The sequence below is a fragment of the Lichenostomus cassidix genome, unplaced genomic scaffold, assembly GCF_008360975.1.
Source record: "Lichenostomus cassidix isolate B80296 unplaced genomic scaffold, HeHo_3.0 HiC_scaffold_33, whole genome shotgun sequence".
Classification (NCBI taxonomy): Eukaryota; Metazoa; Chordata; class Aves; order Passeriformes; family Meliphagidae; genus Lichenostomus; species Lichenostomus cassidix.
Genome location: NW_028147632.1, coordinates 2,586,120 through 2,613,363, shown reverse-complemented (window position 1 = coordinate 2,613,363; position 27,244 = coordinate 2,586,120). Strand labels below are relative to the sequence as shown.

General features: G+C 46.5%; 3 protein-coding genes across 5 annotated transcripts; 1 reads left to right on the top strand and 2 right to left on the bottom strand.

Moving 5' to 3' along the window:
• Window positions 1-32: 32 nt before the first annotated feature.
• On the bottom strand, window positions 33-11,804 carry LOC146421487 (tapasin-like). The gene is made up of 7 exons (XM_085047335.1): window positions 11,736-11,804; window positions 9,336-9,512; window positions 5,664-5,885; window positions 3,724-3,968; window positions 2,729-2,858; window positions 1,175-1,510; window positions 33-515 (listed from the first exon to the last, which is right to left on the bottom strand). The coding sequence occupies exons 1-7, from the start codon at window positions 11,761-11,763 to the stop codon at window positions 415-417; spliced, it is 1,239 nt and encodes a 412-aa protein (XP_084903461.1). The 5' UTR covers window positions 11,764-11,804; the 3' UTR covers window positions 33-414.
• A 2,267-nt stretch (window positions 11,805-14,071) lies between these two features.
• LOC146421486 (prefoldin subunit 6-like) lies at window positions 14,072-24,980 on the bottom strand. 3 transcript variants are annotated; one of them, XM_085047388.1, is made up of 7 exons: window positions 24,923-24,980; window positions 23,325-23,394; window positions 21,561-21,631; window positions 19,728-19,852; window positions 14,916-15,011; window positions 14,662-14,718; window positions 14,072-14,123 (listed from the first exon to the last, which is right to left on the bottom strand). In XM_085047388.1, exons 1-7 carry the CDS (start codon window positions 24,971-24,973, stop codon window positions 14,084-14,086), a joined length of 510 nt encoding a protein of 169 aa, XP_084903514.1. In that variant the 5' UTR covers window positions 24,974-24,980; the 3' UTR covers window positions 14,072-14,083. The 3 variants fall into 3 exon arrangements, with proteins under 3 accessions (XP_084903514.1, XP_084903515.1, XP_084903517.1); XM_085047389.1 differs by having other exon boundaries at window positions 14,072-14,718; XM_085047391.1 differs by lacking the exons at window positions 14,072-14,123; window positions 14,662-14,718 and having other exon boundaries at window positions 14,805-15,011; window positions 24,923-24,975.
• Window positions 24,981-25,306: 326 nt separating this feature from the next.
• On the top strand, window positions 25,307-26,938 carry LOC146421485 (beta-1,3-galactosyltransferase 4-like). Its single transcript, XM_085047159.1, has 2 exons — window positions 25,307-25,499; window positions 25,908-26,938. Exons 1-2 carry the CDS (start codon window positions 25,307-25,309, stop codon window positions 26,936-26,938), a joined length of 1,224 nt encoding a protein of 407 aa, XP_084903285.1.
• Window positions 26,939-27,244: the final 306 nt, after the last annotated feature.

The window sequence follows — 27,244 nt, the reverse complement described above, 5'->3', positions numbered from 1 at the left end:
TTATTTTGGGGGAAATTTGGGGACGTTTTGGGGGCGTGGTGACAATGGGGGGGGGTTGGGGACATTTGGGGACATCGTGGAGGGTTGGGGACAATGGGGAGGGTTGGGGACAGGGTTGGATCCGTCGGGTGGTGACACCCCCTGGGACGGAGGGGACATCTGGGAACATTTGGGGACACGGTGGGGGGGACGCCGGGGGGTCTTGGGGACACTTGGGGACACATTGGGGACACTTGGGGACAGGGGGTGGACACGAGGGGACACGGTGGGGACACGGAGTGACACGGAGAACAGTTGGGGACATCAAAATATGGAGACATGGGGACATTGGGGACACATTGGGGACATTGGTGACACATTGGGGACACACTGGGGACATTGGGGACACGTTGGGGACATTGAGGCCAGCCGATGTCACCTCCCCGAGGAGGGCCACACCCGCAGGCACAGCCCCGCGGTGACAAAAGCCACCAAGGCCATCCCCGCCATCTCCTCCAGGCTGGGCACGGCGTCACCTGTGGGGACATTGGGGACACATCGGTGACAAAGCCCTGGTGTCACCAACACCTCGCCGGTGTCACCAACCCCTGTTCCTGGTGTCCCCAACCCCGTTCCTGATGTCCCCAGGTGTCCCCTGCTCCATTCCTGATGTCCCCAAACCTGTTCCTGGTGTCCCCAGGTGTCCCCAACCCCATTCCTAGTGTCCCCAACCCTGTTCCTGATGTCCCCAACCTTGTTCCTGATGTCCCCAGCTCTATCCCAGGTGTGTCCCCAATGTCCCCAGGTGTCCCCAGCTCCATCGCCAATGTCCCCAGGTGTCCCCAACCCCACTCCTGATATCCCCAATGTCCCCAGCCGTGTCCCCAATGTCCCCTCACCTGCCACCCTCACAGTGACGCGGTGCGGAGTGTCCCAAGCCGCGTGTGTCACCAGGCAGCTGTAGCTGTCCCCAGCTGTCCCCGGCGTCACCCTGATGGCCCCAGCCCTATTCCTGATGTCCCCATCTCCATCCCAGGTATGTCCCCAGCTGTCCCCAGCGCCATTCCTGATGTCCCCAACCCTATTCCTGGTGTCCCCAGCTCCATTCTTGATGTCCCCAACTCTGTCCCAGGTGTCCCCAACCCCATCCCCGATGTCCCCAATGTCCCCAGCCGTGTCCCCAATGTCCCCTCACCTGCCACCCTCACGGTGACGCGGTGCGGAGTGTCCCAAGCCGCGTGTGTCACCAGGCAGCTGTAGCTGTCCCCAGCTGTCCCCGGTGTCACCCTGATGGCCGCGCTGCGGCTGAAGGTGCCATCGGCCGCTCGCCGGTGCCCCGAGCTCCAGGCGACCCCCGAGGTGACCCCCGAGGTGACCCCCGAGGTGACCCCGAGTGGCCGCACTGTCCCCTGGCTCTGCTGCTCCCAGCTGATGGTGACGTCCAGCGGGAAAAACCCGACGGCGTCACAGCGCAGCTCCACTGTCACCCCTGGGGACAGCTGTGGAGGGGACAGGGACACCTGCGGGGGGGCTGGGGACAGCAAGAGGGTCACTGGGATGGACTGGGATGGACTGGGATGGACTGGGATGGACTGGGAGGGACTGGGAGGGACTGGGAGCTCAACTGTCACCCCTGGGGAGAGCTGGGATGGGAAAAGGGACCCTGTGGGGGGGTTAGGGACAGTGGGAGGGGTCACTGGGATGGACTGGGAGGAACTGGGAGGGGACTGGGATATATTGGGAGGGACTTGGGAGGGACTGGGATGGACTGGGAGGGACTGGGAGCTCGACTGTCACCCCTGGGGACAGCTGGGATGGGAAAAGGGACATCTGCAGCGGGGCTGGGGACAGTGGGATTGGTCACTGGGATATACTGGGATGGACTGGGAGGAACTGGGATGGGACAGGGATATATTGGGAGGGACTTGGGAGGGACTGGGATGGACTGGGAATGGACTGGAGGGCACTGGGATATACTGGGAGAGCATTGGGAGGGACTGGGATAAACTGGGACAAACAGGGAGGGCACTGGGATGGACTGGGAGGAACTGGGATGGACTGGGAGGAACTGGGAGGGGACTGGGATATACTGGGATATACTGGGAGGGACTGGGAATGGACTGGGAGGGGCTGGGATATACTGGGATGGACTTGGGAGGGACTGGGAGGGACTGGGAGGAGGTTGGGACAAACTGGGACAAACTGGGACAAACTGGGAGCCATTGGTGAGGATCCAGTATGGATGACATGGATACACCTGAGCCCCGCCCCTTCCCAGTATGGGCAGTTATGGGGTACTGGGATGGACTGGGAGCTACTGGGAACCCTCCCATCCCCTTCCCAGTCCATCCCAGTGCCATTCCTAATCCATTCCCAGTTTTTCCCAGTCCATCCCAGTCCCTCCCAATGCCTTCCAGTTCAATCCCAGTCCATCGCACTCCCTTCCCAGTCCCTCCCAGTGCCATTCCTAATCCATCCCCAGTCTCTCCCACTCCCTTCCCAGTTCCCTCCCAGTCCATCCCAGTTCAATCCCAGTCCCTCCCAGTTCCCTCCCAATCCCCTCCCAGTCTCTCCCAGTCTCTCCCAGTGCCATTCTCAATCCATTCCCAGTCCCTCCCAGTTCATTCCCAGTCCATCCCAGTCCCTCCCAATCCCCTCCCAGTCCCTTCCACTCCCTTCCCAGTCCCTCCCAGTTCATTCCCAGTCCATCCCAGTCCCTCCCAGTCCCTCCCAGTCCCCCAGCACTGACCAATCACGTCCAGGTGCAGCACCTGCTGCAGCTGCCCGCGGGGCGTGGTCACGGAGCAGACAAAAGAGCCTTCGTCAGACACAGAGAGCGACTGCAGCTGCAGAGACACCTCCTGGGCGCCCCCTAGCGGCTGGGAGGACCAAAAAAAAAAAAAAATTATGTGTCGGTGGCGCCCCCTGGTGGCCGGGAGGACTGAGATGGTCCAATGTCAGTGGCGCCCCCCTGGTGGCTGGGAGGACTAAATAAAACCCCAAAACATTCTATGGCTGTGGCGCCCCCGGCACCCTGGAGGACTAAAGAGGTTCCATTGCTGTGGCGCCCCCAGGTGGCTGGGAGGACCAAAGCAATCCCACAGTGCCCCCTAGCGGCCGGGAGGACCAAAGGGATTCAGTGCCAGTAGAACTGCCCTGGTGGCTGGAAGGACTGAAGAGATTGCTTGCTCTTGGCGCCCCCTGGTGGCCGGGAGGACCAAAGGGGTTCAGTGCCAGCTGAGCCCCCTGGCGGCTGGGAGGACTGAAGAGATTCCATGCTCTTGGCGCCCCCTAGCAGCTAGGAGGACTGAAGCAATTCCACCCCCCCAGCGCCCCCTAGCGGCCAGGAGGACCAAAGGCGTTCAGTGCCAGGACTGAAGCAATCCCACCCCCCGCAGCGCCCCCTAGCGGACGGGAGGACCAAAACCAGCCCTTCCTCAGACACGCCCCCTAGCGCCCGGCAGGACCAAAGAGGTTCACCCACCCCCCACAGCGCCCCCTAGCGGCCAGGAGGACCAAAGGGATTCAGTGCCAGTGACTCCCTATGGTGACTGGAATGACTGAAGCAATTCCACCCCCACAGCGCCCCCTAGAGGCCAGGAGGACCAAAGGCGTTCAGTGCCAGTGACTCCCCCTGGTGGCTGGGAGGACCACAGCAATTCCACCCCCACAGCGCCCCCTAGCGGCCAGGAGGACCAACCCCCATCCCACCCCACCAACCGCCACCCCCCTATTGTCCCTCACCTGTCCCCCAGCCGGCTCCTCGGCCTGGCCGTCCCCCCCCAGCAGCAGCAGCGCCCCCGGGGTGGCCTGGGTGACGCGGGCGGCGGCCGAGTCGAAGGCCAGCAGGCGGCGGGTGACGCCGTCGCGGTGGTGAAGCCACTCGAGGCGGAAGGGGCGCTGGGCGGGGCGGAAGGAGCACTGCAGGGTCTGCGGGGAGCCCAGCAGGCCGCGGGGGGACGGCGTCAGCGTGGAGATGGACAGCGAGGCTGCGGGGACAGCAGGGGACAGTCGGGGACGTTGGGGGTGTTGGGGACATTGGGGACCTTGGGGACACTGCAGGCATTGAGGACATTTGGGGACATTGAGGACATTTGGGGACATTGGGGATATTGGGGACATTGGGGATATTTGGGGACATTTGGGGGTGTTAGGGACATTTCGGGATATTGGGGGGCATTGGGGACATCAATGGGGACATTTGGGACATTGGGGACATTGGGGGATATTGGGGGTATTTGGAGCATTTTGGGACATTGGGGATATTTGGGGATATTGGGGACATTAAGGGGATTGGGGACATTTGGGACATTGGGGATATTGGGGGACATTGGGGACACTGGGGGCACCAGGGACTTTGGGGACATTGGGGGTATTTGGAGGATTTTGGGACATTGGGGACATTTGGGGACATTGGGGACATTGGGGATGTTGGGGATATTGGGGATATTGGGGGTATTTGGGACTTTGGGGACATTGAGGACATTGGGGACACTTGAAGACACTGGGGACATTTAGGAACATTTAGGAACATTGGGGACATTAGGGATATTATGGACATTGGGGACATTTAAGAACATTTAGGGACATTGAGGAAATTGGGGGACATTGGGATAGGGACACAATTTGGTGACACTGGTAACATTGGGGACATTGGGGACACTTGAAGACATTGAAGACATTTAGGGACATTTAGGAACTTTGGGGACATTAGGGACATTGCGAACATGGAACATTGGGGACATTTAGGGACATTGGGGACATCGGGGACAGCTGAAGACATTGGGGACAATTGAAGACATTTAGGGACACTCAGGAACTTTGGGGACATTAGGGACATTGGGGACACTGGTGACATTTAGGGACATTGGGGACATTTGGGGACATTTAGGAACATTGGGGACATTTAGGAACATTGGGGACATTGGGGACATTGGGGACATTTGGGGACATTGGGGCCATTGGGGACATTCAAGAACATTTAGGGACATTGGGGACATTGAGGACAATTGAAGACATTGGGAACCTTTAGGGACACAGTTTAGGGACATTGGTGACATTAGGGACATCGGGGACACTTGTGACATTTAGGAACACTGGGGACATTCAGGGACATTGGGGACATTTAGGGACATTGGGGACATTTAGGGACATTGGTGACATTGAGGACATTGGTGACACTTGAAGACATTGGGGACATTTAGGGACATTGGGGACTTTGGGGACATTGGGGACATTTGGGGACACTTGGGGACATTGAGGACCTTGGGGACAACTGAAGATGTTGATGACATTTAGGGACGTTTAAGAACATTTAGGGACACTGGTGACATTTAGGAACACTGGTGACATTCAGGGACATTGGGGACATTTAGGAACATTGGGGACATTTAGGGACACAGGTGACATTTAGGGACATTGGGACATTTAGGGACATTGGTGACATTGGGGACATTGGTGACATTGGGGACATTGGTGACACTTGAAGACATTGGGGACATTTAGGGACATTGGGGATATTGGGGACATTGGGGACATTTAGGGACATTGGTGACATTTAGGGACATTGAGGACATTTGGGACACTTGAAGACATTGGGGACATTTGGGGACACTGGTGACATTTAGGGACACTGGTGACATTCAGGGACATTCAGGAACACTGGTGCCACCTCTGTCACTCACCGTGCAGCCGGGCCGGCTGTCCCTGTGTCCCCTGGCGCAGCAGCAGTGTCCCCTGGCCCCTCGGTGTCCCCAAGGCCAGCAGCCACCAGGGTGTCCCCAGGGCGGGGTGGCACTGGGGGAGGGGCGCGGGGGGGAGGGGCAGCAGGGGGACAGTGGGGCTGAGCTCGCAGCGGGGGGGCGGCTGGGGGGGACCCCAGAGTGGGGACAGCAGGGACTCAGGGTCTGCGGGAGAAATCCCAAAATTTATCCCAAAAAATCCCAAAATTTATCCTAAAAAATCCCAAAATTTATCCTAAAATAGTCCCAAAAATCCCTAAAATCCACCTTAAAATAGCCTCAAAAAACCCCAAATTGGGGACAGGAGGGACTCAGGGTCTGCGGGAGAAAAATCCTAAAATTTACCCTAAAATAGTCCCAAAAAATCCCAAAATTTATCCTAAAAAATCCCATAATTTATCCTAAAATAGTCCCAAAAATCCCTAAAATCCACCTTAAAATAGCCTCAAAAAACCCCAAATTGGGGACAGGAGGGACTCGGGGTCTGTGGGGACAAAAATCCCAAAATGTATCCTAAAATAGTCCCAAAAAAACCCCAAAATTTACCCTAAAATAGTCCCAGATTGGGGACAGCAGGGACTCGGGGTCTGCGGGGAGAAAAATCCCAAATGTATCCCAAAAAATCCCCAAAAATATCCCAAAATTTACCCCAAAAAACCCCAAAATGGGGACAGGAGGGACTCGGGGTCTGCGGGAGAAATCCCAAAATTACCCTAAAATAGTCCCAAAATTTATCCTAAAAAAATCCCAAAATTTATCCTAAAAAAATCCCAAAATTTAATCTAAAAAACCCCAAAATTTATCCCAAAAAAGTCCCAAAATTTAATCTAAAAAACCCCAAAATTTATCCCAAAAAAATCCCAAAATTTACCCTAAAATAGTCCCAAAAAATCTCAAAATTTACCCTAAAAAAATCCAAAAATTTACCCCAAAAATCCCAAAATTTACCCTAAAAAATCTCAAAATTTACCCTAAAATAACCCCAAAATGGGGACAGGAGGGACTCGGCATCTGCGGGAGAGAAATCCTAAAATGTATCCCAAAAATATCCCAAAATTTATCCTAAAAAAATCCCAAAATTTACCCCAAAAAAACCCCAGAATTTATCCCAAAATAGCCCCAAAATCCCCCTAAAATAGCCCCCAAAAATCCCAAAATTTACGCTAAAATAACCCCAGATTGGGGACAGGAGGGACTCAGGGTCTGTGGGGAGAAAATCCTAAAATGTATCCCAAAAATATCCCAAAATTTACCCTAAAATAGCCCCAAAATTTAATCTGAAATAAGCTCAGAGTGGGGACAGCAGGGACTCGGGGTCTGTGGGAGAAAATCCCAAAATTTACCCTAAAATAGTCCCAAAATTTAATCTAAAAACCCCCAAATTTTATCCCAAAAAAATCCCAAAATTTACCCTAAAAAATCCCAAAATTTACCCTAAAATAGTCCCAAAAAAATCCCAAAATTTACCCCAAAATGGGGACAGGAGGGACTCGGGGTCTGCAGGGAGAAAATCCTAAAATGTATCCCAAAAATATCCCAAAATTTATCCTAAAAATATCCCAAAATTTACCCCAAAAAATCCCAAAATTTACCCCCAAAAAATCCCATAATTTACCCTAAAAAAACCCCAAAATTTACCCCAAAATGGGGCCAGGAGAGCCTCGGCAGGAGAAATCCTAAAATGTATCCCAAAAAATCCCAAATTTTACCCCCAAAAAAATCCCAAAATTTACCCCAAAATAGTCCCAAAAAATCCCAAAATTTACCCTAAAATAGTCTCAAAAAACCCCAAATTTACCCTAAAATAGTCCCAAAAAAACCCAAAATTTACCCTAAAATAATCCCAAAAATTCCCAAAATTTACCCTAAAATAGTCCCAAAAAAACCCCAAAATTTACCCAAAAATAGTCTCAAAAAATCCCAAAATTTACCCTAAAATAGTCCCAAAAAACACCAAAATTTACCCAAAAATAGTCCCAAAAAAACCCCAAAATTTACCCTAAAATAGTCCCCAAAATTTACCCTAAAATAGTCCCAAAAATTCCCAAAATTTACCCTAAAATAGTCCCAAAAATTCCCAAAATTTACCCAAAAATAGTCCCAAAAAATCCCAAAATTTACCCTAAAATAGTCCCAAAAAATCCCAAAATTTACCCAAAAATAGTCCCAAAAATTCCCAAAATTTACCCTAAAATAGTCCCAAAAATCCCAAATTTACCCTAAAATAGTCCCAAAAAATCCCAAAATTTACACTAAAACAATCCCAAAAAAACCCCAAATCCACTCAGGATCACCCCAAAAAAAAAAATCTCTAAATTCACCCAGGATCCCCCAAAAAAACCCTAAAACAGCTCCCAGGACCATCCAAAAAAACCCCAAAAACCACCCCAAATCCCCCAAAATCCCCTTTTCTCCCCCAAAATCCCAATTTTTTCCCCCAAATTCTCCCAAAATCTCTCCAGGACCCCCCAAGTCTCCCATTGATGACGTCATAGGTGGTTTTGGGGTCCTTGGGGGTCTCCAGGTGACCCCAAAACTCCCCCAAATCCCCCCAAAATCCCAATATTTTCCCCCAAAATCCCAATTTTTGAACCCAAATTTTCCCTAAAATCCCAATTTTTTTCCCTAAAATCCCATTTCTTTCCCCAAAACCCCAATTTTTTCCCCCAAATCCCCCCAAATCTCTCACTGATGACGTCATAGGTATTTTTGGGGTCCCCGGGGGTCTCCAGGTGACCCCAAAATCCTCCAGGACCCCAAAATCACCCCAAAATTCACCCTAAAACCCCATATTTCTCCCCCAAAATCCCAATTTTTGAACCCAAATTTTCCCCAAAATCCCAATATTTTCCCCCAAATCTCTCACTGATGACGTCATAGGTGTTTTTGGGGTCCCCGGGGGTCTCCACGTGACCCCAAAATCCCCCAAATTCCCATATTTTCCCCCCCAAAACCCCATATTTTACCCCCAAAATCCCAATTTTTTCCCCCAAATTTTCCCCAAAAATCCCAACATTTCCCCCAAATCCCCCCAAATCTCCCACCGATGACATCATAGCTGTTTTTGGGGTCCCCAGGGGTCTCCCGGGGCTGTCCAGGTGACCCCAAAATCCTCCAGGATCCCCAAAATCACCCCAAAATTCCCCAAAATCCCCCAAAATCTCCCTCAAAATCCCCATATTTCCCCCCCAAAATCCCTATCCTTTTTCCCCAAAATCCCAATATTTCCCCCCAAATCTCTCACTGATGACATCATAGGTGTTTTTGGGGTCCCCGGGCTCTCTCCAGGTGACCCCAAAATCCCAAAAATCCCCCCAAAATCCCCATATTTTACCCCTAAAATCCCAATTTTTTACCCCAAAAATCCCAATTTTTTAACCCAAATTTCCCCCAAAATCCCAATATTTCCCCCCAAATCCCTCACCGATGACGTCATAGGTGTTTTTGGGGTCCCCGGGGCTCTCCCGGGCCTCTCCAGGTGACCCCAAAATACCCCCAGGATCCCCAAATTTACCCCAATATTCCCATATTTCTCCCCCAAAAATCCCAATTTTTGAACCCAAATTTTCCCTAAAACCCCAATTTTTCCCCCCAAAATCCCCCCAAATCTCTCACCGATGACGTCATAGGTGTTTTTGGGGTCCCCGGGGGTCTCCCGGGGCTCTCCAGGTGACCCCAAAACGCGGATCAGAGCTCCCCGGGGGGTTGGAGTTCCTCGTTCGTCCAGCAGGAGGCAGCGGAGAGCAGCAGAGAGCCCGAAACCGGATACCGCAAAGAGGGGCAGGAGGAGCCCTGGGGGGATTTTGGGGGAAATTGGGGTTTTGGGGGGAAAATTGGGGTCTTGGGGGGAAATATTGGGGTTTTGGGAGAAATAATGGATTTTGGGGTGAAATAGATTTTGGGGAAAATTGGGATGTTTGAGGGTAAATGGGATTTTAGGGTGAAATAATAGATTGGGAAATATTGGGGATTTGGGGGAAATATTGGGGTTTTGAAGATTTGGAAGGAAAAATATGGGATTTTGGGAGGGAAAATGGGGATTTGGGGGAAACAATAGGGGATTTTGGGGGAAATATTGGGGTTTTGGGGAAATAGGATCTTGGAGGAAACTGGGATTTTGGGGATTTGGGGTAAAAATGGGGATTTGGGGGAAAAAATTGGATTTTGGGGGAAAAATTGGGATTTTGGGGGATTTGGAGGGAAAAATTGGGATTTTTGGGGGAAATAGATTTTGGGGAAATTGGGGTTTTGGGTGAAAAGAATTGGATTTTGGGGGAAAATAGGGAGTTAGGGGGAAAAATTGGATTTTGGGGGAAAATATGGGATTTTGGGGAAAATTGGGGTTTTGGGGGAAATATTGGGATGTTTGAGGGTAAAATAGGGGATTTTAGGGTGAAATAATAGGGGATTTGGGGGAAATATTGGGGTTTTGGGGGAAATTGGGGAAAAATTGAGATTTTGGGAGGGATTTGGAGGAAAAATTGGGATTTTTGGGGAAAAATTGGGATTTTTGGGGGAAAAAATGGGATTTGGGGAAAGAATTGGGATTTTGGGGGAAATAGGGGGTTTTGGGGAAAATTGGGATTTTGGGGGAAAATTGAGATTTTGGGGGAAATAGATTTTGGGGGAAAAATGGGGATTTTGGGGGAAATAATAGGGGATTTGGGGAGGAAATATGGGATTTGGGGAAAATGGGGGTTTTGGGGGAAAATTGGGATTTTGGGGAAAATTGGGGTTTTGGGGGAAATATTGCGGTGTTGGGGAGAAAATTGGGGTTTTGGGGAAATAATAGGGATTTTGTGGAAAATTGGGGGTTGGGGAAAATTGGGGTTTTGGGGGGAAAATATGGGATTTTTGGGGGAAAAATTGGGATTTTTTTTGGGAAAATATGGGATTTTTGGGGCAAAAAAGAGGATTTTTTTGGGAAAAAAGGGGATTTTCGGGCAAAAAAGGGGATTTTTGGGGCGAAAAAGTAGATTTTTGGAGTAAAAAATGGGATTTGGGGGCGAAAAAGGGGATTTGTGGGGCAAAAAAAGGAGATTTTTGGGGCGAAAAAGGAGATTTTGGGGGCAAAAGGGGATTTTGGGGTGAAAAAGGAGATTTTTGGGTCAAAAAAATGGGATTTTGGGGCAAAAGGGGATTTTTAGGGCAAAAAAGAAGATTTTTGGGGTGAAAAAGGAGAATTTGGGTTGAAAAGGGGCATTTTGGGGGCGAAAAAGGAGATTTTTGGGGCGAAAAAGGGTATTTTGGGTTGAAAAGGGGGATTTTCGGGTGAAAAAGAGGGTTTTTAGGGCGAAAAAGTGGATTTTGGGTTGAAAAAGGGGATTTTTGGGGCGAAAAAAGGGATTTTTGGGGTCCTGGGCGGGGTTAGGGGAGGAGCTTCGGCCGAGCCGCTTCCGGGTTTGGGATTTCCCGGAATTTGGGGATTTCCCGAGCCGCGAATTCCCGGAAATTTGGGGCATTTGGGGATGAGATTTCCCGAAATTTGGGATCGGAGGGGTTTTGGGGTTTCCCGATTTGGGGATTTTCCGGGTTTTGGGGTTTCCCGAGCCGCGAATTCCCGGGAATTTGGAGCATTTCGGGTCGGGATTTTCGGGAATTTTGGGGATTTCGGGTTTGAATTTCCCGCGATTTGGGATCGAGGGGGATTTGGGATTTCCCGATTTTGGGGTTTTTGTATTTCGGGGTGTCCAATTTTTTGGGGATTTCCGGGAATTTGGGGCATTTCGGATCGGGAATTCCGGGAATTTTTGGGATTTCGGGTCGGAATTTCCCGGGAATTTGGGGTCCAGGGCGGATTTGGGGTCGAGAGGGATTTGGGATTTCCCGATTTTGGGGTTTCCGGATTTTTAGGGTATCTCAATTTTTAGGATTTCCCGGAATTTGGGGCATTTCGGATCGGAATTTCCGGGAATTTGGGGTTCGGGTGGATTTGGGGATTAAATCCCCAGGGATTTGGGGTCGGGAGGGATTTGGGATTTCCCGATTTTGGGGTTTTTTCTCCCCAATCCTCACCTCCCAGCACGAGCCGAGCGATCGCCATCCTTTCGCTTTCGCTTCGGGCCGCGCCCAGTTTGAACTGGGAGGGAACTGGGAGGAGTTTTCTCCTCCCCTTTTCCCAATTTTCCCATTTTTCTCCTTTTTTCCACTCTTTTCCACCATTTTTTCTCATTTTTCCCACGATTTTCCACCATTTTTTCTCATTTTTCCCTCTTTTCCCCGCGATTTTCACCAATTTTCCCTCTTTTTTCTCACTTTTTCCCTCAATTTTTCTCTTTTTTTCCTCCTTTTCCCAACTCTTTTCTCTCCATTTTTTCTCTTTTTTTTCCCTCATTTTTTTTTCACTTTTTCCCTCGATTTTTTTCTCCTTTTTTCTTCTTTTTTTCCCCTTTTTTCTTCTTTTTTTCCCCTTTTTTCTCCTTTTTCCCCCACGATTTCCCCATTTTCTCGCTTTTCCTCCCATTTTTTTTTTCATTTTCACCCGGTTTTCCCCATTTTTTATCCTTTTCCCCACACTTTCCTGCTATTTTCCTCTTTTTTTTTCTTTTTCCCACTCTTTCCCCTCCATTTTTCTCTTTTTTTCCACTTTTTCTCACTCTTTTCCCCATTTTATCCTTTTCCCCACGTTTTTCCACTCAATTTTCCTCCTTTTTCTCCTTTTCCCCACTCTTTCCCACCATTTTTTCTCATTTTTTCCCCACGATTTTCCACATTTTTTCACCTTTTCCCACTTTTCCCTTCATTTTTCTCCTTTTTTCTTCTTTTCCCCACAAATTTCAGCCATTTTTCCGCTTTTTTTCTCACGTTTTTCCCTCAATTTTTCTCTTTTTTTTCTCCTTTTCCCAACTCTTTTCTCTCCTTTTTTTCTCATTTTTTCCCCACGATTTTCCCTCAATTTTTCTTTTTTCACTTTTTCCCTCCATTTTTCTCATTTTTTCTCCTTTTTTCCCACACTTTCCTCACATGATTTTTCCTCATTTTTTCGGAAAAAAAAAAGGGAAAAAACGACTTAAAAATCAGGGAAAAAAAGCATTAAAACCCCAGAAAAATCAGGGAATTATTCCAGATTTTTATTCTTTTTTTTCCCCTTATTTTTTCCCTTATTTTTCCAGGAAAAAAATCCATAAATAATTACTGGAAAAAGAGGGAAAATCAGGGAAAAAAATTGATTAAACCCAGGAAAATATTCCCTTTTTTTTCCTCCTTTTCCCCCATGATTTTCCCTTCTTTTTCCCCCGAAAAAAGATAAAAAAAGAGTTTTAAAAAATTGGAAATAAACGGGAAAGAAAGCAGAAAAGCCAGTGAATTATTCCCGATTTTTATCTCCTTTTCCCCCCTTTTTTTCCCAGGAAAAATAATTTAAATAATCACTAAAAAAGAGAGAGAAACGGAAAAAAATGGATTAAAGGCAGGAAAATCTTCCCCATTTTTCCTCCTTTTTTCCCATTTTTTCCCCAAGTTTTTCATTCTTTTTTTTTCCCCGAAAAAAATGGTGAAAAAGACATAAAAAATGGTGAAAAATGACGTAAAAAAAGGAGAAAAATTACTTTAAAAATGGGGAAAAAAATGGAAAAAAATGGGGAAAAAAAGCAGAAAAAAGCAGAAAAAGCACAGAAAATCCTCTCCGGTTTTTTCCCATTTTTCCCCAGTTTTTCCCCATTTTCTTTCCTCCCCCAAGACCTCAAAATTCACCCCTAAATTCCCCAAAATTACCCCAAATTTTCCCTATAGGTGTTCTGGTCACGCCCCTTTGGGATGACGTCATCCCTTACTGCTGGCCACGCCCTTTTAGGATGACATCATCCCTTAGTGCTAACCACGCCCCCTTAGGGATTACATCATCCCTTACTGCTGGCCACGCCCCTTTTGGATTACATCATCCTTAACGACTGGCCACGCCCCTTTGGGATGACATCATCCTTACTGCTGGCCACGCCCCCAGGGCTTGGCCACGCCCCCAGGGCTTTCCCGCCAAAACCCTCAGGGCTCCGAATTGCCCAATTTTGGGGTTTTTAAACCAAATTTAATAGGGATTTTTGGGGTTTGGGGGTTTGGGATCTCAGGAATTTGGGATTTTGGGATCCCCAAAATTTTTGGGATTCTCCGGATCCCCAAAATTTCGTTTTAAATGAAATTTTTAAGCCACAATGAGACAAAAATCATAATTTTGGAGGATTTTAAATGAAATTTAATGGGGATTTTTGGGGTTTGGGGTTTTAGGAATTTGGGATTTCGGTTCCCAAAAATTGGGAATTTGGGATTTTTGGGATCCCAAATTTTGGAATTGTCAGGATCCCCAAAATCCCATTTATGGATTGAAACTGGAAGCTAAAATGAGACAAAAATCACAATTTTGAGGTATTTTAACAGATTTTAATGGGGATTTTTGGGGTTTTAGGGTTTAGGATCTCTGGAATTTGGGATTTTGGGTCCCAAAATTTGGGAATTTTGGATCCCCAAAATTGGGATTCTCAGGATCCCCAAAAATTTCATTTAAAATAGGAATTTTAAGTTAAAATGAGACAAAAATCACAACTTTGGGTTATTTTAACAGATTTTAATGGGGATTTTTGGGGTTTAGGATCTCAGGAATTTGGGATTTTGGATCCCAAAATTTGGGAATTTGGGAATTTTGGGTCCCCGAATTTTGGGATTCTCATGATCCCCAAAATCCCATTTACAGATTGAAATTTATAACAAAAATGAGACAAAAATCACAATTTTGGGGTATTTTAATGGATTTTAATGGGGATTTTTGGGGTTTTGGGATCTCAGGAATTTGGGATTTTGGGTCCCAAAATTTGGGAATTTCGGGATCCCAAATTTTGGGTTCTCAGGACTCCCAAAATCCTATTTATAGATTGAAATTTATAGCAAAAATGAGACAAAAATCACAATTTTGGGGTATTTTAACAGATTTTAATGGGGATTTTTGGGGTTTGGGATCTCAGGAATTTGGGATTTTGGGTCCCAAAATTTGGGAATTTGGGATTTTTGGGTTTCCCAAATTTTGGGATTCTCAGGATCCCCAAAAATTTCATTTAAAATAGGAATTTAAAGTTAAAATGAGACAAAAATCACAACTTTGGGATATTTTAACAGATTTTAATGGGGATTTTTGGGGTTTGGGGTTTTGGGATCTCAGGAATTTGGGATTTTGGATCCCGAAATGTTGGGAATTTGGGGTTTTTTTAGGATTTGCCCTGCAGCTCCTGCTGCAGCCTGGCCAGCACCTCGCGCTGCTGCTCGGAGCGTCGCTCCAGATCCTGCATCTGCTGCTCGTAGCGCTTCCTGGGTTTGGGGGAAAATTGTGGGATTTTGGGAAAATTAGTGGGGTTTGGGGAAAATTAGTGGGGTTTGGGGAAATTAATGGGGATTTGGGGGAAATTAGTGGGGTTTGGGGGAAAATTAATGGGGCTTGGGGGAATATTGGGTTTGGGGAAAATAATGGGATTTTGGGGGAAAAATGGGGATTTTGAAATAATGGGGATTTTGGGGGAAATTGGGATTTTGGAAATATTGGGATTTGAGGAAAAATGGGGATTTTGGGAAATTAATGGGATTTTGAAATAATGGGGTTTGAGGAAAAATAGGGTTTGGGGAATTATTGGGATGTTGGGAAATTGGGGGAGAAAAATTGGGATTTTGGGGGGAAAATAATGTGATTTTGGGGAAAAATGGGATTTTGGGGGGGACATAATGGGGATTTTTGGGGGAAATGATGGGGTTTTGGGAAAATTAATGGGATTTTGAGGAATATTGGGGTTTGGGGGAAATAATGGGGATTTTGAAATTGGAAAAATTGGGATTTTGGGGGGAAAATAAATGATTTTGGGGGAAAAATGGGATTTTTGGGGAAATAATGGGGATTTTAGGGGAAAAAAATTAGGATTTGGGAGAAAAATGGGATTTTGGGAAAAATAATCTGATTTTGTGGGGAAAAATGGGATTTTATTGGGGAAAAAATGGGAATTTTGGAGCAAAAATGGGGATTTTTAGAGGGAAATTAATGGGATTTGGGGGAAAAATGGGATTTTGGGAAAATTAATGGGATTTGGGGGGAAAATAATCTGATTTTTGTGGGAAAATGGGGATTTTGGGGGGAATAATGGGGTTTTGAGAAGATTAATGGGATTTTGGGGGAAATATTGGGATTTTGGGAAAATTAATGGGATTTGGGAAAATTAATGGGATTTTCGGAAAAATTGGGATTTGAGGAAATTAATGGGATTTGAGGAAAATATTGGAGATTTTTGTGAGAAAATTGGGATTTTAGGGGAAAAATAATCTGATTTTGGGGGAAATAATGGGATTTTTGGGGAAATAATGGGAATTTTGGAGAAAAAATGGGATTTGGGGGGAAAATATTGGAGATTTTTGGGAGAAAATTGGGATTTTGGGGGAAAATAATCTGATTTTGGGAAAAATTGGGATTTTGGGAAAGTTAATGGGATTTGGGGGAAAATTGGGGTTTGGGGGAAAAATTGGGATTTGGGGGGAAATTAATGGGGTTTGGGGGAAATTGTTGGGATTTGGGGGAAAATTGGGGGAAAAAATTGGGATTTTGGGGAAAAATGGGATTTTGGGGAAATAATTAGGATTTTGGGGGAAATATTGGGATTTTGGGGGAAAATGGATTTTGGGGAAAATAATTTTGGGGGAAATTAATGGGATTGCAGGGGAAATAATGGGGATTTTGGGGGGATTGGGGAAAAATTGGGATTTTGGGGGAAAAAATCTGTTTTGAAGAGAAAATGGGATTTTGGGGGGACATAATGGGGATTTTTTGGGGGAAATAATGGGATTTGGGGAGAAAAATGGGATTTTAGGGGAAAAATAATCTGATTTTGTGGGGAAAAATGGGGATTTTGTGGGAAAATAATGGGAATTTTGGAGCAAAAATGGGATTTTTTGGGGAAATTAATGGGATTTTGGGGAAAAATGGGATTTTGGGAAAATTAATGGGATTTTGGGGGAAATATTGGAGATTTTTGGGAGAAAACTGGGATTTTGGGGGAAAATAATGGGAATTTGGGAAAAATTATGGGATTTTGGGGGAAATATTGGGATTTTGGGGGAAATTGGGGAGAAAAATGGGAATTTTGGGGGAAAAATAATCTGATTTTTTGGGGAAAAATGGGCTTTTGGAGAGAAATAATGGGGGTTTTTTGGGGGAAATAATGGGATTTTGGGGAAATTAATGGGATTTTGGGAAAAATTGGGATTTTGGGAAAATTAATGGGATTTTGGGACAATTAATGGGATTTTGGGGGAAATATTGGGGTTTTGGGGGAAAAAAGGGATTTTGCGAAAATAATGGGATTTGGGGAAAATTAATGGGATTTTGGGGGAAAATAATGGGATTTTTGGGGAAATTGGGGAAAAATATGGCATTTTGGGGGGATTTGAGGGGAAAATATTGGAGATTTTTGGGAGAAAAATGGGATTTTGGGGGAATTAGTGGGATTTTGGGGGAATTAGTGGGATTTTGGGAAAATTAATGGGATTTTGGGAAATATTGGGGTTGGGGGGAAAATGGGGTTTGGGGGAAAATGGTATTTTGAAATAATGGGGATTTTGGGAAATGATGGGGTTTCGGAAAATTAATGGGATTTTGAGGAATATTGGGGTTTTTGGGGAAATAATGGGGATTTTGGGGGAAATTGGAGGAAAAATTGGGATTGGGGAAAATAATCTGATTTTGGGGGAAAATGGGATTTTGGGAAATAATGGATTTTGGGAGATAATGGGGTTTTGGGAAATATTGATTTGAGGGGAAAAATGGGGATTTTGGGAAAATTAATGTGATTTTGGGAAATATTGGGGTTTGGGGGGAAAATATTGGAATTTTGGGGGGAAATTGGGGGAAAAATTGGGATTTTGGGGGAAAAATAATGGGATTTTTCAGGGGAAAATTCCCATAAATTCCCCTAAATTCCCCTAAAAACACCAAATCCCCTCATAAAATCCCAAAATCCCCCCAAAAATACCCAAAGCCACCCCAAAACATCTCCAAAACCCCCCAAATCCCCTCAAACCTCCCCAAAACCCCCCAGGAAACGCCTGAATTCCCCCAAAAACCCCAAATTTCTCCCCAAAATCCCCCAAACCCCATAAAACCCCAAATCTCCCAAAATCTCCCAAAATCCCCTCAAAAATCCCTTCAAACCCCAAATCCCCTCAAAAAAAAAAAAAAACCCAAATCCCCAGAAAAACCTGCAAAATCCCTTCAAGAAAACCCCAAATCCCCTAAAAAAAACCCCAAAAATCCACAGAAAAAACCCTAAAATCCCCCCAAAAAATCTGCAAAAAATCCCAAAATATTTCCCAAAAATCCCAAATTTCCCCCAAATTTCCCCAAAAACCCCCAAATTTGGGGATTCACATATTTCCCTGCTGGTGTACCTCAGAAAATCCCAAATACCCTCAAAAAAAAACTCCCAAATCTCCCAGAAAAACCCCAATTCCCTCAAAAAACCCCTAAGAACCCCAAATCCCCCCAAAAAATCCCAAATCCTTCCAGGACCCCTCAGAAAAACCCCAAATCCACTCAAAAAAACCCCAAATCCCCTCAAAAAACCCACAAATTCACTCAAAAAATGCTCAAAAAAACCCCCAAAACCCACTAAATCCCCTCAAAATAAAACCCCAAAAACCCCCCAAAATCCCCAAAACCCCAAAAAAACCCCAAACATTTTAGGATTTTACATCTCCCCATACTCCAGAAAATCCCAAATTCCCTCAAAAAAAACCTCCAAATCCCTTCAATAAACCCCCAAAAATCCACATAAAACCTCAAATCCCCCAAAATCCGCAAAATATCCCAAAATCCCCAAATCCCCAAAAAACCCCAAAATTTCCCCAAAAATCCCAAATCCCTCCAGGACCCAAAAACCCTCAAAAAAAAAAAACCCCAAATCCCCCAAAAAACCCAAAATCCACATAAAACCTGTAAAATCCCCCCAAAATCCCCAAATTTCCCTAAATCCCCCAAAACCCAAATTCCCAAATAAAATCCCAAATCCACATAAAACTCCCCTAAAAATCCCCAAAAAATCCACAAAAATTCAAAAACCCTCAAAATCTCCAAAACCCCCAAAAAATCCCAAAAAATCCTCAAAATCCCAAAAATCCCAAAAATCCTAAAAAAAATCCCAAAAAATCCCAAAAAACCCCGAAAAAAATCCCAAAAAATCCCAAAAAATCCCAAAACCCCAAAACCCCAAAACCCCAAAATTTCGGGTTTTTACATCTCCCCACTGATGTACTCCAGAAAATCCCAAACCTCCTTAAGGAAAACCCCAAATCCCCTCCAAATTCCCCAAAAATCCACATAAAACCCCAAAAATCCCCAAAAAATCCACAAAAAATTCAAAAAAACCCTCAAAATCCCCCCAAAAACCCCCGAAAAAAATCCCAAAAAATCCCCAAAAAATCCCATAATATTCCAAAACCCCAAAAAACCCCCAAAATTTAGGGTTTTTACATCTCCCCACTGATGTACTCCAGAATATCCCAAATCCCTTCGGAAAAAACCTCAAATCCCCTCCAAATTCCCCAAAAATCCACATAAAAACCCCAAAAATCCACATAAATCCCCTCAAAATCCACATAAAAACCCCTAAAATCCCCAAAAATATCTCCCAAATTTTCCCAAAAAACCCCAAATCCCCTCAAAAAAACCCCAAAAATCCACATAAAAATGCCAAAAATCCACATAAAAACCCCTAAAACCCCCCAAAAAAATAAAATCCCCAAAATCCCCATTTTTTCCCTAAATTTCCCCAAAATCTCAAAATTCCCCAAAATCCCCAAAATCCCCAAAATCCCGCAAAAATCCCAAAAAATAAAATCCCAAAATCCCCAAATCCCCCCAATCCCCAAATCCCCCAAAATCCCCAAAAAATCCCCAAAAAATCCGCAAAAAATCCCAAAAAATCCCCAAAAAATCCCATAATATTCCAAAACCCCAAAACCCCAAAAACCCCCAAAATTTCGGGTTTTTACATCTCCCCACTGATGTACTCCAGCCGTTTCCCCACAGTGGTTTTTGCCTCCTGCAGCTCCTGCCTGACCAGCACAGGACCCAACAGCTTGAAAATGGGGTTGGAATCGTCCAGGAGATTCAGTTCCTAAAAATATTATTATTATTAATGGGGTTTTGGGGGAATTATTGGGGTTTTGGGGAAAATGTGGGGTTTTGGGGGGAATTGGGGGCTGGGGAAATAGTTTGGGAAACATTGGGGTTTTAAGGGGAAAATATTGAGATTTTGGAGGGAAAATATTGGATTTGGGGGAAAATGAGATTTTGGGGAAAAATTTTGGGATTTCGGGGGAAAATTATTGGGGTTTTGGGAAAATTTTGATTTTGGGAAAATTTGGGATTTTGAGGGAAAATATTGGATTTTGGGAAAATTTGGGAGGTAAAATATGAGATTTTTGGGGAAAAATGGGGATTTTGGGGGAAAATTTGGGGTTTTGGGGGAAAATGAGATTTTGAGGGAAAATATTGGGATTCTGGGGGAAATATTGGGGTTTTGGGAAAATTTGGGATTTTGGAGGAAATGGGTTTTTGGAGGAATTGGGATTTTTGGGGGAAAATTTGGGATTTTTGGAAAAGGATTTTAGAGGGAAAATACAGGAATTTGGGGAAAATGGGGATTTTTGTGGGGAAAATATGGGAAATTTGGGGGAAAAATGAGCTTTGGGGAAAGTACTTTGGGGATAAAAAATTGGGATTTTGAGAGGAAAAAATGGGATTTTTGGGGGAAATATAGGGAATTTGGGGAAAAAATGGGGATTTTGGGGGGAAAAATGGGGAGTTTTGGTGGGGGAACTGGGATGGGCTTTTTGGGGTGTTTTTAGGGTGTTTTTGGGGTATCTTAGGGTGATTTTGGGGTACGTTGGGGCAGATTTTGGGGGAATTTTTGGGATATTTTGGGGATTTTTTGGGGATTTTGGGGTATTTTTGGGGGCATTTTTGGGGTATTTTAGGGCAGATTTTTGGGACTTCTTTGGGTATTTTTAGGGCAGATTTTGGGGTATATTTGGGATATTTTTAGGAGTGTTTTTGGGGTACTTTAGGGCAGATTTTGGGGATTTTTTGGGGTATTTTTGGGCAGATTTTTGTGGGTATTTTTGGGGTATTTTAGGGCAGATTTTGGGGTATTTTGGGGATATTTTTGGGGTATTTTTTGGGTGTTCTTGGGGTATTTTAGGGCAGAATTTAAGTTTATTTTTGGGGTATTTTAGGGCAGATTTTGGGGTATTTTTGGTTTCTTTAGATACTTTTTAAGGCAGATTTTGGGGTTTTTTTCCATTTTTTAGGGCAGATTTTAGGTTTTCTTAGATTTTTTCAGGGCAGATTTTAGGGTTTTTTTAGATTTTTTCATTTTTTAGAGCAGATTTTGGGGTGTTTTTCAGCTATTTTTGGGGCATTTTTGGGGTATTTTTAGAGTGTTTTTGGGGTATTTTAGGGCAGATTTTGGGGTATTTTTGGGATATTTTGGGGATGTTTTTGGGGTATTTTAGGGCAGATTTTTGGGGTGTTTTTGGGATATTTTTGGGATGTTTTTGGGATGTTTTTGGGGTATTTTAGGGTGTTTTGGGGGCAGATTTTGGGGTATTTTAGGGCAGATTTTGAGGGTATTTTTGGGGCAGATTTTGGGGTATTTTTGGGGATGTTTCTGGGGTATTTTAGGGCAGATTTTTGGGATTTTTCAGGGCATTTTTGGGGTATTTTTAGGGTGTTTTTGGGGTATTTTAGGGCAGATTTTGGGGGGTATTTTTGGGGTATTTTAGGGTGTTTTTGGGGCAGATTTTGGGGTGTTTTTGTCTCACCTCCTGCACGATGTTGTTCTCAGTCAGTTGAGTCTCCAGTTTCTGTCTCGCTGCCACTGCTCTGCCCAGCTCTGGGAAAATCCAAAATTTGGGGTCAGAAAGAGACAAAAATTTGGGTTAGAAAAACACAAAAATTGGGGTCATAAAGACATAAAATTTGGGTCAGGAAACCCCAAAAATTTGGGTCAGGAAAACCCAAAATTTGGGTCAGGAAACCCCAATAATTTGGGTCAGGAAAACCCAAAATTGGGGTCAGAAAAACACAAAAATTTGGTTCAGGAAAACAAACATTGGGGTCAGAAAAACACAAATTTTGGGTCAGAGAGACACAAAAATTGGGTCAGAAAGAGACAAAATTTGGGTGAGAAAAACACAAAAATTGGGGTCAGAAAAACCCAAAAATTGGGGCTAGAAAGAGAGAAATTTGGGGTTAGAAAAACACAAAAATTAAGGTTAGAAAAACGCAAAATTTAGGTTAGGGAAACCCAAAATTGGGGTTAAAAACAGACAAAATTTGGGTTAGGGAGACCCAAAATTGGGGTTAGAAAAACCTCACATTTGGGTCAAAAAAACCCAAAAATTTGGGTCAGGAAAACCCAAAAATTGGATTAGGGAAACCCAAAAATTTGGGTTAGGGAGATCAAAAACTGGGGACAGAAAACCACAAAAATTTTGGTTAGGAAACCCAAAACTGGGGTCAGAAAAACAGAAATTTTGGGTCAGAGAGACACAAAAATTGGGTCAGAAAGACACAAAATTTGGGTGAGAAAAACCCAAAAATTGGGGTCAAAAAGACCCAAAATTTGGGTCAGAAAAATCCAAAATTGGGGTCAGGAAAACCCAAAAATTGGGGTCAGGAAAAGACAAAATTTGGAGTCAGAAAAGCCCAAAATTTGGGTGAGAAAAACCCAAAATTGGGGTCAGAGAGACACAAAATTTGGGTCAGGAAAACCCAAAATTGGGGAAAGAAAACCACAAAAATTTGGGTTAGGAAAACCCAAATTTGGGATCAGAAAGAGACAAAATTTGGGGTCAAAAAGAGACAAAATTTAGGTCAGAAAAACCCAAAAATTGGGATCAGGAAAACTCAAAAATTTGGGTTAGGAAAATCCAAAATTTGGGTCAGAAAAACCCAAAATTTGGGTCAGAAACCCCCAAAATCTGGGGTCAGGAAGGGTTTGGGTGGTTTTTAGGGGATTTGGAGGGAGATTTTGGGGATCCTAGGAGGATTTTGGGGTTTTTTGGGAGAGAATTTTAGGGTTTTTTGGGGAGGATTTTGGGTTTTTTTGGGGCAGATTTGGGATTTTTGGGGGGAGATTTTGGGGTTTTTTGAGGGATTTTGGGGTTTCTCGAGGGGATTTTGGGATTTTTTTTATTGGAGAGGATTTTGGGGATTTTTTGGGGAGGAGAATTTGGATTTTTTTTAGGGAGATTTTGAGATTTTTTGGGGTATTTTTCGCTTTTTTTGGGGGGAGATTTTGGGTGTTTTTTTGGAGAGGATTTCAGGGTTTTTTTCGGGAGCAGATTTTGGATTTTTTTAGGTGGATTTCAGGGGTTTTTGGGGTATTTTTTGGGGTTTTTTTGGGAGATTTTGGGGGTTTTTTTAGACCAATTTTGGGGTTTCTTGGGGAGATTTTGGGGTTTTTTTGGGAGGAGATTTATGGGTTTTTTAGGGGGATTTTGGGATTTTTTGGGGGATTTTTTGGGGGATTTTTTGGGGGCAAATTTTGGGGTTTTTTGGGGTTTTTTTGGGGGTTTTCTCACCTTTCTGCAATTGCTGATATTTCTCCAGCTCCCCCTGGAGCTTCTTCTGCAGCGACTCTGCCATTTGGGGCTTTTTTGGGGGAGATTTTGGGTCATTTTTGGGGAGATTTTGGGTCATTTTTGGGGGATTTTGGGTCATTTTTTGGGGATTTTGGGTCATTTTTTGGGATCTCCCCACCCCCAAAATCCCCCCCAAAAAAATTCCAGAGTCCCCAAAACCCCCAAAAAACCCTAAAAATCCCAAAAAATCCCCCAAAAAATCCCCCTAAATCCCCCCAGATGGGTTTGGAATCCCCAAAATCCCCCAAAATCACAAAAAGCCCTAAAAATCCACTTGGAAACTCCAAAAATTCCCAAAATTCTCCCCAAAAATTCCCCAAATTTCTCCCCCAAAGTTCCCAAAATTCTCCCCAAAAAATCCCAAAATTCTCCCCAAAAATCTCCCCAAAAATTCCCAAAATTCTCCCCAAAAATTCCCAAAATTGTCCCCAAAAAATTCCCCAAAATTCTCCCAAAAAATCCCCAAAATTCTCCCCAAAAAATCTCCAAAATTCTCCCCAAAAAATTCCCCAAAATTCTCCGCAAAAGTCCCCAAAATTGTCCCCAAAAAATCCCCAAAATTCTCTCCAAAAATTCCCAAAATTCTCCCCAAAAATTCCCAAAATCTCCCCAAACAAATTCCCCAAAATTCTCCCCAAAAATTCCCCAAAATTCTCCCCAAAAATCCCCAAAATTATCCCCAAAATTTCAAAATTCTCCCCAAAATTCCCAAATTTCTCCCCAAAATTCCCAAAATCCCCCAAAAATTCCCTAAAATTCTCCCAAAATTCCCCAAAATTCCCCAAAATTCCAAAATTCCCAAAATCCCCAAATTTCCCCCAAAATCCCCAAAAATCCCCCAAAATTCCCAAAAAAATCCAAAATATCCCAAAAAAACTCCCAAAATCTCCCCAAAAATTCCCCAAAATTGTCCCCAAAATTCCCCCCAAAATTCTCCCCCAAAATTCAAAATTCCCCAAAATTCTCCCCAAAATTCCCCAAAATTCCCAAATTTCTCCCCAAAAATTCCCCAAAATTCTCCCCAAAAATTCCCCAAAATTCCCCAAAATCTCCCCAAAAATTCCCAAAATTCCCCCAAATTTCCCCTTAACGGTTAACCCTTTAAAATCCTTCGTAGTCCTTAATAAACCTTTAAATATTATTAATTAATATTAATAAAAAATTTGTTTTAATGATTGTATAATAGTGAAGCAATTATTAAATCGAATTAAATCATCTTTCAAAATTCCTCCAACTTCCCCCAAATTCCCATCCTGGAGACCCCAAATTCCCCCAAATTCCCCCAAATTCCCCCAAAATTCCTCCAACTTCCCCCAAATTCCCCCAAAATTCCCCCAAATTTCCCCAAATTCCCCCAAAATTCCCCCCAAATTCCCTCCTGGATCCCCAAATTTCCCCAAATTCCCACCCATGGTGCCCCAAATCCCTTCCGGATCCCTCAAATCCCCCAAATTCCCCCCAAATTCGCCCAAATTTCCCAAATTTTCCCCAAATTCCCCCAAATTTCCCCAAATTTCCCGTTTTTCCCCATTTTTCACCCTCCGCTCGCCGCGCGCCGCTCCGAGCCTGCCAGACAACCCAACGCGCATGCGCAAACCACGCCCACCTATCCTAACCCCGCCCACAATTTCCATTTATGGATAAAGCTCCGTCCTTCCGCCCGCTAAGCCACGCCCACTTTATCCATATATGGGTAAAACCACGCCCACTCACTTGGAGTGTCCCCCTCATCTCTACGCATGCGCACAGCGCCGCTTCCTGCTTCAATCCCGCCCTTTTGCCCATATATGGACATAGCCCCGCCCACCCCTCAGGCCACGCCCCCTCGCCGCGCTCCCTCAGAGCCCTCAGCGCTGCCGCCCCCCCCCTCAGGCGGATTTTGGGGTGAATTTGGGGGATTTTGGGGCTCCGCGAGGTGAGCGATGGGCCCCAGGAGGCGGCGGTGGCGGCGAGGGGTGGCCAAGGTGGCGCTGGTGGCCCTGGGGCTAGCGGTGCTGGGCGTGGTGGCGAGCGGGCGGGGAGAGGAGCTGCTGGCCGAGGCCTTGGCGGCCTGGGGGGAGTGGGGGGGGAATGAGGGGCCAGACATGGAAATTGGTGGCCAAGGGGGTGGAATTGGTAGCCAAGGGGGTGTAATTAGTGGCCCAGGGGTCATTAATGGTGGTCCAGGGGCCATAATTGGTCATCCAGGGGCCTCAATTAGTGGCCCAGGGGGTGGAATTGGTAGTCCAGGGAGTGTAATTAGTGATCCAAGGGTCTCAATTAGTGGTCCAGGGGGTATAATTAGTGGCCCAGAGGCCATAATTGGTAGTCCAGGGCTCGGAATTGGGGGTCCAGGGGTCTCAATTAGTGGCCCAGCCGCCCCAATTAGTGGCCCGGGGGTCATCAATGGCGGTCCAGGGGTCAGAATTGGTAGTCCAGGGTCCATAATTAGTGGCCCAGCCGCCCCAATTAGTGGTGCAGGGTCTATAATTAGTGGTCCAGGGGGTGTAATGAGTGGTCCAGGGACCATTAATGGTGGTCCAGGGTCCCTAGTTAGTGGCCCAGGGTCCCCAGTCGGTGGCCCAGCCGCCCCAGTTAGTAGCCCAGGGTCCCCAGTCAGTGGCCCAGCCGCCCCCCCCGGCTGCCTGGGTGTCCTGTCGGGTGGCTCGGGTGACCTGGACTCTCCCAGCCCCTCTGTCACCCCCAGGCTGCTGCTGTCCCCCCCGCCCTGCTCGCTGTCCCCAGCGCCATTCCTGCTCATCCTGGTCCCCAGCGCCACCTCCCACCTGGAGCGGCGGCAGGCGGTGCGCGACACCTGGGGGGGACCCTGGGGACACTCCTGGGGACACCGCACGGTGTTCGTGGTGGGCAAACCCCCCTCGGGGGACACCCAGCGGGAGCTGCAGCGGGAATGGCAGCGACACCGCGACGTCCTGCAGGGCGACTTCGGCGACACTTACGCCAACCTCACCCTCAAAACCTTCCTGCTGCTCCGCTGGGCCACCGCCTGCTGCCCCGCCGCGCCTTTCCTCCTCAAAGCCGACGATGACGTGTTTCTGAACGTCCCCGCTATCGCGACATACCTGTCGCGCCCCGCCACCCCCCGCCGCCTCTACCTGGGCCGCGTGCACTGGCGGGTGTCCCCAAACCGCGACCCGCGCAGCCGCCACCACGTCCCCGTGGATTTGTACCCCCCCAGCACCTTCCCGCCCTACTGCAGCGGCACCGCGTACGTGCTGTCGCGACAGGCGGCGACAGCGGTGCTGCGGGCGGCGGCGGGGGTGGCGCGGGTGGCGCCGGAGGACGTGTGGCTGGGGCTGTGCGCGGCGCGGGCGGGGGTCGCGGCGCGGCACTCGGCGCGGTTCGGGGGGTCGCTGCGGGTCCCCGCGGATCGCTGCTGCCTCGGGGGGGCGCTGTTCAGCGCGCACGGGGTGCGGCCCCCCGACATGAGGGGGGTCTGGGGGGAGATCCGCGGGGGGACAGGGGGGGTTTGCGGGGGGCTGGAGGGGGTTTTGGGGGTGTTGAGGTGTAGGGTGTTGGCGTTGGGGGAGTGGGTGTGGGGGAAGGGGGAGTGACGTCATTCGGGGGTGTGACGTCATTGGGTGGGGGAAGCCCGATGGGGCGAAATGGAGGTGTGACGTCATTGGGTGGGTGTGACGTCGTTGGGTGGGGACATCACCCCCATAGTGGGGGCGAGACCCACCCCGAAATGGGGGTGTGACGTCATTGGGGGAGTGACGTCATGGGTGGGGACACCCCCACATTGGGCGCGACTCCCCTCCCGAAACGGGATGTGGATCCTCCTAAATGGGGAGTGACGTCATGGGGGTGTGACGTCATTGGGTGGGGGAAGCCCAATAGTGGGGGGCGAGACTCCGCCC

Excerpts from the sequence above, each read along its gene's own strand:
- LOC146421487 (XM_085047335.1), bottom strand. The coding sequence starts at position 11,763 with ATGGCGATCGCTCGGCTCGTGCTGGGAG. Across the intron at positions 5,886-9,335 it reads AAACACCTATGACGTCATCG|ACCCTGAGTCCCTGCTGTCC; the intron begins GTGAGAGATTTG and ends TTTCTCCCGCAG. Across the intron at positions 2,859-3,723 it reads AGGAGCCGGCTGGGGGACAG|CCGCTAGGGGGCGCCCAGGA; the intron begins GTGAGGGACAAT and ends TGGTCCTCCCAG.
- LOC146421486 (XM_085047388.1), bottom strand. The coding sequence starts at position 24,973 with ATGCGCGTTGGGTTGTCTGGCAGGCTCGGAGCGGCGCGCGGCGAGCGG. Across the intron at positions 21,632-23,324 it reads ATATCAGCAATTGCAGAAAG|AGCTGGGCAGAGCAGTGGCA; the intron begins GTGAGAAAACCC and ends GGATTTTCCCAG. Across the intron at positions 14,719-14,915 it reads CAGGAGCTGCAGGGCAAATC|CCAAAAATCCCAAATTCCCA; the intron begins CTAAAAAAACCC and ends AATTTGGGAAAC.
- LOC146421485 (XM_085047159.1), top strand. The coding sequence starts at position 25,307 with ATGGGCCCCAGGAGGCGGCGGTGGCGGCGAGGGGTGGCCAAGGTGGCG. Across the intron at positions 25,500-25,907 it reads TGGCCAAGGGGGTGGAATTG|GGTCCCTAGTTAGTGGCCCA; the intron begins GTAGCCAAGGGG and ends ATGGTGGTCCAG.